Below are 9,110 nucleotides of genomic sequence, written 5' to 3' on the forward strand. Positions count from 1 at the left end.
TGTTGGGGACAAAAAGAAAAAAGAATATTTATATAAAGTGGTAAAAAAATAGAATATGTGATACAAGGTATATTGTTAAGTGAAGTATTAAAATAGATAAAAATAACTTTTTATGTGTCTAAATAGCATATTTTTTAGCACATCTAATGCAAGTGCTTAGTAATCGCTTTTAGTCCCTAAAATTTGAAATAATCACTCCTAGTTCCTATCAAACTTAAAGTGATGATGAGTTGATTTTTAATTTAGCCACATCATCGTTCCATTATAGAGATTTGACATATATTAACAAAAGGACCAAAAGTGATCAATTTAAGTTTGTAAGAATCTAAAATCGACCACTTTAAAGTTCAAGGTGTAAAATAACTCGTGCTAAATATTTTGCCCTACAAGTTACGAAGTAATTCCTTATACAATGGAAACTCCTTGGTTCAACTTACGGGATCCGGGAGAATTTAGAAAAAGCAAGGCTATAATGATCATTGGATATAATTGAAAATAAAGTCTAAAAAGAATGCAAATGGATAAGAATGAAGCCCACTCATTAAATGGGTTGTCATGTGCACTATGAACGCCTATGAACCAAGGTTGGGCCAAAGCACAGCCTTCTGAAAATGATGGTTGATATTACCAACAGTGCCTATAATAGGGTCTTGCTGAAACGCCAAACCATGTCCTTTGGTGTGAAAACCATGAACCAGTACCACCAGGACCACATCTATATGGTGGACTAGCATCACCACCAGTTAGCTTTAGATGTACCATAGAGGGCACATCAAGATTCAAGTCATGGGGACTGAAAATAAATGAGCTGGTATGGTACATGATAATGTCAGAATGCAACATTTAGCATAGACACCTAGCATTGCTATGATTTGAATTTTATTGTTAATACTTAATACTCCTGGACCATCCTACAGATACGCAACAGAAACATCCCACCACACCCCCCCACAAATAATGTTGAGCAACAGAACAGAAAAGCCTTCCAGTCCTTTTAAGGGTTAGCTTACATACATGTTTTTAAAACTTATTCTTCTAGGTACATTGTACATTTACCAACTGTCAGCAAATAAGTTAATAAATTTTTGGCAAACGAGTTAATCCAAAAGCACAGACTAAAATGTAAAATTCTTTGACGTTATTTTTTGGAGTGTATCCAAAATGAATTTTTTTTAAATGTTACCATTCAGATGGCTGTTTAGTTCAGGGTAGCTAAAACAAAACACACTACATCTCACAGCTAACAATAGAGTGAGGACAGCACAGAATAAAATTTGATCACGTTCTTTTGCCTTTATCAGGAATTTTGAAAATTTCGTATTAAATGCATTGCAGGCAAAGTACATCAATCAAACAGCTGAGTTCTCATGCCATTCCAAAGTTTCTACTAACACTGACAGTGATCTAAATTAAAGTAAGAGATATACAAGTCAGCAACCATAAACAGAGCAAGGTCAAGGTCACCTTCCAAAACATCTCATTACTGAAGAGGTAAGAGCAGATGAGAGGAATTTCATCCCTGCAGATCCACCAGGGAAGTATGAAATAGCATAGTACATGAGTGCGAGAACCTGCAAGTTCGATGGGAACATCAATTTCGTTGTTCAATTGGATAACTTAATATCTTCACTTTTAGAGTTAATTATTGATTATCGATTAGTAGTCAACATATATTATGTCTTGGTAGAAAAAAGATGAAGATATTACAACTAATTCAACACCAACCAGAACATGCACAACTGCTTCAATAAAACAATGGTGAAAATATAACCAACAATTACAGGAATGCAAGAACAACAACAAAACCAGGTCCAAAGGCCCAGTAAATCAAAATATACTCTCTCTGTCCCCTATTGTTTTTGACTTTCCCAAATTCCATTTACTTTATTTGAAAAGTCAAAATAACTTTTTCAATTTTTGATAGGATACCCTTTCATTTTTATTTTTATTTTGATAGGATACCTTTTTCATTTGAGCTCAAATTAAACAGGGTAGTTTTGGAAATCTATTAACTTGAAATCTTAACTTTTCTATTTGAAAGAAAATACATGAAATGATATTCCCATAAAAATTTAGATCTTCTAAAGAGGACAATCAGCATGAGGGAGTATAGTCTATAGAGTAAAGATATAAAAGGGAGTCGTGAAATTAGAAACCTGAATCACAGAGAAGAGCACAGAGAGTATGTAGCTGTGAAGCACCATGGAAACATATATGGTAGCCACCATACTGCCTATAAATCCCAATGTCAAAGGAAGTCTCTGGATAAATAACAAAAATACCACACAGAAAAAGTATCAGACAACATATTAATATTAAGCTGATAGTCTGTCAAACCATCAAAGACCATGTGGAAAAGTAAACCATAGGTATATAATATAGCAGATATACCTCCTTTGATGACATGTGTGCAAGCTGATTCGATGGGCCTCTTAGTGCAAAGAATGACCCAATAATAAAGCCACACCCAAGGGTAAAGCATATGGCAAATTTCTGGGGCATTAGCACCATGACAGGAAGGAACATGGTAAACGAAATGAAAACAAAGAACACCCCAGTTGCCAGAAGCAAACCAAAATACATAAGTGCTTTTCCAGAAGGGACGGTACTAGTGGCAGACTGTAGGTTCCCAGGTAGTTCTCTCACTCCTTTAGAAACCCTGAACAAGTATCAAACAGCGAATGCATAACTAAAAAATAACAGAATTTACATATTCCCATGTTTCTGCTCAAGAAAACCTATCAGTATGAGCCCTTAATTCAAGATCCTGCCCAATTTTTCTTTCACCATTTTGTAGCCACACCATCCAAAGCTCAAGATTTAGTTGCTTCACCTTTTTTTTTTTGATAAGTTCACTAATTATTATAATTATGACAGAATAGTACTGGCTTATCTTGCTGAAGTTCAGACCGAGTAAAAAGAAAATGAGATGACCCTCCTTTACACTAATTATAATTTTTCATGCTACATCATGTAACTGACATGAAAAGGAATTCACGTACATACTTAAGAATGGCCGTTTACAAGATTTGGGATCCTATATCATAAAGAAATTTTATGATAGACTATATACTATGAACTATATATAAATAGAGCAGTCCCCACATATTTTTTGATGGAAAAAAAAAGGGGAAAATACAAGGTGTTCATGATGATGAACACAGAAAAGCAATAACAGAAAACAAAGAGAAAAGAAATCAAGAGGCTATTCTAAGAGAAGAAATGAACTCTATAAAAGAAGAACAATCTGTAAAACCCCAGCACACGCTAGCACAAATCTTTTAACTTAACCAACGTCTTCTCAGTGTCCTCAAAGGAGCAACCATTTTGTTCCGTCTGTACAATCCACATCAAACAACCTGAAATCAAATTCCAAATATCTGAATTACGGTTCCCAAGCCAATGACTCCAACAAAATAACAACCCCCACCACAGAGCCTGGCATGACCCATTGAATACCAAAAAGCTGAAGCATAATCACCCATAAAGAGTGTACTGCAGGACAATGAAGAAGGAGATGGTCCACAGATTCCCCATTACAACTTGTAGCCCCCGCATATTATACAATTGGAAAACCCATCTCAAGCTAAAGCATGATATCATTCACTGAAGCCCAATTATGATCCGGGTTATGTATAAATAGTGCAGTCTACATATATTACAGAATAGGAAAACCCATCTCAATCTAAAGCATGATATCACTCACCCAAGCCCAATTATGATCCGATCAACAGAAAATGAGTTTTTTTTTTTTTTTGATAAGTAAGAATGATATATATACAAAAGGCTACTCTATGCAAGAAAAGCATAGAGCAAACCAGAAAATTACAAGAAGAAAAAAAGAAAACAAAGAAAATACATAATAGAAAACCAAACAACAAATTAATTACAAAAGAGAAAGAGAACTAAGAAAAGAAGGGAGAGAATCACTAGTCGTGAGTCCCCAAGCCCGAGGCCAATCAAAAAGAGTTCCACTAAAAGAAGCAAGCATCTGATCACCGGAACTATCCAAATCTTCAAAAGTCCGTCGATTCCGTTCTTTCCAATTTCCAAAGGCACCATAGTATGCACAACGAAACTAAATCCTAGATATGAGATGAATGCTTCCCCAACCAATTCCACCAGCCAAAAAGCAAATCTAGAATCGATCTAGGTATGACTCACGACACTCCAAAAGTTATAAAAACAAAGCTCCATAACTCGATAAGCCATCTTGCAATGAAGAAGTAAGTAGTTCACCGTCTCCCCACAGTGTCGACAGATAATGCACCAGTCCACAAAATCCAAGCCCCCCAATCTCAGGTTATCACCCATTAGGATCTTACTCCAAGCTACACACCAAACGAAGAAAGAAACACGTCTAGGGACCTTAACTCTCCATATACCTTTCCAAGGAAAGACAACTGAGGGAGAATCCTGCAACTTGTTATAATACAATCAAATATCAAAATCCCCATTAGGCTTCAACTTCCATCTCAACCGGTCTCCAACATCCATTGAAGGAGTATTGGCTCCCAAGATACGAAGAAAATGCAGCCCTTCATCCATCTCCCAATCATTAAATTCCCGAATAAAACGAACATCCCAAATTCTTCTATCCTCCGCCCCTTGCCTTGACAAAGAAGCTTCTACAGAGGCCTCCCTGTCAATAGCAATACCATACAACCTCGGGAAAGCCACTTGGAAAAGTTGATCCCCATACCACCCATCCTGCCAAAATCTCACTCTATTCCCTAACCCAACAACAAATTGAGAATTTTTGCTAAAATCCTCCTAGCCCACTCTTCCCCAAACTTTGAAGTTACCACCCTCCTCCACAGCCAATTCTCCTCTTTCACAAACCGCTACAACCATTTCCCCACTAATGCCTTATTGAAAGTAGTAAGTTTCCTTGTACCTAAACCACCGTTGGCTATAAGCGCACAAACTTTATCCCATCCTACCAGATGAGTCTTGCTATCGCTTCATAGAAAATCCCTTTGCAATTTTTCAATTCTATTAGCCACATAAGTAGGAATAGTGAATAGAGATAGAAAATAAGTAGGAAGACTAGATAACGTACTCTTAAGTAACGTTAAATACAACTTTTTCCACCCTTAGACAAATACAACTTCTTCCACCCGGCCAACTTCCGCTCAATTTTTTCCAAGATAGGATTCCAAATTGAAGGAGTTCCACCAGAGCTTTGGTAAAGACAACTACCAAACCTCTTGAGTTCATGAAAGTAGACATCCTTACATACTCCTCACTGCATCAGTTATAAAATTACCATCCACCTGGGTTTATATGATTACTTTATGTACTGGGCTAGTGGCAATATAATATGTTACCTGTTAACTAATAATTATAGAGCAACGCTATAGGTCCAGAACTGAAAAATTCAAACTTCTAACAGAAGTCCTTCACCAAAAATTCACATTGAGTTGACTTCCAATTCTCAGAAGTGCACCATGTCCAGAAACAATGCTTTGTTTAAATTTTAAACCTTCCATATAACGGTGTAATAGATGCTCAATAACTAAACATATCACAGCTACTGCCTAAATTAGAAAGGAGACATAAGCATGGGCATCTCTTGAGAGCAGTGTATTGATGAGCATGCCTCAACAACGACATAAAATGACTCAGAGCACCTAGTCTAAATTTAAGACTTCTAACCTAGTCTAAATTTAAGCCTTCTGACATTTTATGAATCACCTTATCGCTAAAGGCATATACCCTTTAGAATCCACAAGTTGGCACTATCTTTCATCCAACATCACAATTAAATTTCTAAGTGCATGAGCTGGCCTTGCTACCAATACTGTCTCCTTCAAATATGTAGCACTACTTTCTTTGCAATTAGTGTTAATCTGTGAATTTAGGAATTAAATCTCTAAGTTGGTGAGTCAGTGCCAATTAAGATGCCCATGCATTCTTTCGGCCATTTACAGCAAAGGCCATGAAGCAGCTTATGAATTTAAAACATACGCACAGGATCAAGTAACACCTAATGTAACATTTTGTTAATGTTACACAACTTACAACAATTTATTGGATTAATATTTTGACATCCCACCATCGGATTATATGTTATCTTATTCTTAACACACATGCCAAATTTTTTGTTATCAGATATTATTTACAATCCAACCCATAAACTCATGTTTAGTGTATAGTTTTGAAGTATAAAATTTTTATTATTATTTATATATGAAAAAGTTGTTGATCTCTGAATATCTTCAATTTTGCAAGCATGAAGGGTATAAGAAGATAATGTGACCCACATATACATACACGTGCCCATATATACACTTCCTTATATGAATTCATTCATATTTGTACCAACATAATGAGAAATCAGGTAAACTACTTATGCCTAAAACCAAACACCCATAACTAGATCCACCTATACATACGCATAAACATAGCTATGTGTGTGTTAACTTTCCTATATTAGTCCATTCATACTTACACAACACAATGCAAAATCAGGTAACAACTGTAACATGCTATGCCTTACACCATACTGATATTTTTTTTATTATTAATTAGGGGTGGGGGGATTTGAACTTGGATGTCTCCATTGGAAACACCAGGAGGTACCAACCAGTTGAGCTACAAGGCACTTGGCAATACTTAAAACCAAACAACCACACCAGATCCACCTACACACACACACACACACACACTCTTTCTTATATTAATTCACTCACACTTATGCAACATAATGCAGAATCAGGTAACCCAACTATGCCTTACACCTTCTAATGCTAAAAACCAAACAACTGCAACCAGATCCACCTACACACAAAATCTGCAAAATCAAGTAATCTACGTTCATGCTACAAGACTCCACTTAAACATAGTCTAAAAGAGGTAACTTGATAGACAATCTAACCCCAATTTCTAAAGAGCTGATTCTCAGACTCAAATCTGTTACACATCACTTGGATAGAAGACACTTGCCATCACACCAAGGTACAACATATATTCATGCTTACTCAACATAATACAAATTCAAGTCACCATATATGTGTACTTTTTTCTTATATTGAATCATTCAAACTTACTCAACACAACGGAAAAAAATCAGGTAAATCTTGTATTGATTCATTCATACTTACACAACCAAAATCCTAAAACCAAACACCCACATCCAGATCCCACATATACATACACACTATTCCTCATAGTCTAATCCATTCATACTTACACACTATTCCCCAAACCCCAATACAAAATACCCAAAACCCATAATTCAAAAAGGAAACAAACAAAAAACCCATAATTGAGAAATGAGAGGGATAGCTTACACACTGAAAGTTCCGGAAACGGTGTCGTTTGCGGACCTGACCGCAGATTCGAGATCGAAACCCAAACCCAAATTAGAGCTCTCCTCGGGAGATTGAGCAGCCGCGTAAGAATTCCAATCTGCTAACAGAGACGACGAAGGCTTTTGCTGCTGCTCTTCACTGTTACTGCTGCTGCTGATCCCAGAGAACCATCCTTGCGCCATTTTCTCCATTTTGGTTTTTCTAGGATCCCAAACAAGTGTTTAGCTTTTATGGGAAAGTTTTGGTTTTTTGAAATAAAAATGAAAACGTTTTTGTTTTGGTGTTTTTTAAAGTATTAAAATTGGTGGGTTTTCTGAGATTATTGCTTTGAAAGCAAAATGATGTTGCGGTTGAGAATAATTGTTTTTGTTTGTTCCTTTGTGTAATTTGACTTCGGAATTAAGCGAGCAAAAGCAGTGTTGTTCTTACCTCAACGACACCGTTTTGTTTGGGTGCAAAATTTTTTTTTTTTTTTCCCCTTATATTAGAAGATCCTGAATTTTTTTTAATTTTTTAATAACAAAGATCCTTGATATATTAATATAACGAGTTTATAGATAAACTCCTCTTTTATATTTATCTCACCCAAAAAAGAAAAAAAAATCTTTTTATATTAATGAAATTTAACTAAGCAAATCCAGGTGTCTTTAACAATGATGATTTCTATATGAGAGATAATCTGTTGAATATATTTAGTAAGAGAAAGAGAGTTACAAACACTAATTAATTAGTGCTTATCAAAAACAGTGAAGCTTATCAAAAAACAAACACTAATTACTTAGTTTGAACTTAATCACATCATGACTAACAGGTTTTCATTTTTTTTTTCTTGAGCGATAAGTAGATAGTGAACAAAGGAAAGGTCAAGTTTTAACCATTGATTTAAAACACTTCAAACAATGTTATTATCTTTGTTGATCTATCACTTAAACAATTAAACCCAATGACTAGTGAATTTAAAAATGACATCTTCCAGCCATGGAACTAAACCGATCTATACATACCAAACCTCCCTTTTGCCTAAAGTCTTGAAGTGCAAGGTCCTTGTTTTTAATGCATGCTTTAGCATAAAAATCAACCTTTTACATTACAGAAATCCATTTACTTTTACCAGGACTTATAGTCCATGCCATTCCAATCTATGAATGTGTCCGTCCCAAATTATTTCTTAAGTACATGAATTGGCAGTGGCATATTACTCAGATTCAAATCTAAGATATTATTACACAACAATTCAATTCAATTAAATTTCCCATTTGAAATGACACGCGTTGTCAATTCAAACTATTTATGGGAGGGAGGAGATCCAAATACAATAATCAAGTGCAAAAAAAAAAAAAAAACCTTTATTATCACCTATCAAACCAAAACTTGAATCACTTTCTCAAACCAAAAAAAAGAATCACAAAAGAATTGAATACAAGTATTCAAGAACTCATATTACTTTTAACAGTTGCACCTCAAATAACAAAGCTTTTTTTTTAACCTTTTTTTTTTTTAATGATGGGAACAAAGCCTAATTTGCATAAAATGATGCAACCAGGCCCAAACTACAACAACAACCATATATGTAATAATTTTTTTTTTTTTTTTGAAACTTATATGTTATAATATTAATATACCTCATGATAATTGCTCTTATCATCTTACGTATTTACTTTGTAAATTTTTTGTTTTTACAAGATCAACCATATATTTCGTTATAGCATACGTCTCAATAGAGTCAATACTTATTACAAAAGCAAACTCACTTTTTAATGGGATCGATTATAATTTAGTACCAATTTCTAGCTC

General features: G+C 35.0%; 1 protein-coding gene across 1 annotated transcript; it reads right to left on the minus strand.

Moving 5' to 3' along the window:
- Window positions 1-1,268: 1,268 nt before the first annotated feature.
- LOC115955808 (protein transport protein SFT2) lies at window positions 1,269-7,700 on the minus strand. Its single transcript, XM_031074159.1, has 4 exons — window positions 7,296-7,700; window positions 2,392-2,659; window positions 2,157-2,261; window positions 1,269-1,571 (listed from the first exon to the last, which is right to left on the minus strand). Exons 1-4 carry the CDS (start codon window positions 7,505-7,507, stop codon window positions 1,461-1,463), a joined length of 696 nt encoding a protein of 231 aa, XP_030930019.1. The 5' UTR covers window positions 7,508-7,700; the 3' UTR covers window positions 1,269-1,460.
- Window positions 7,701-9,110: the final 1,410 nt, after the last annotated feature.

Source organism: Quercus lobata, chromosome 8, assembly GCF_001633185.2.
Source record: "Quercus lobata isolate SW786 chromosome 8, ValleyOak3.0 Primary Assembly, whole genome shotgun sequence".
NCBI lineage: Eukaryota > Viridiplantae > Streptophyta > Magnoliopsida > Fagales > Fagaceae > Quercus > Quercus lobata.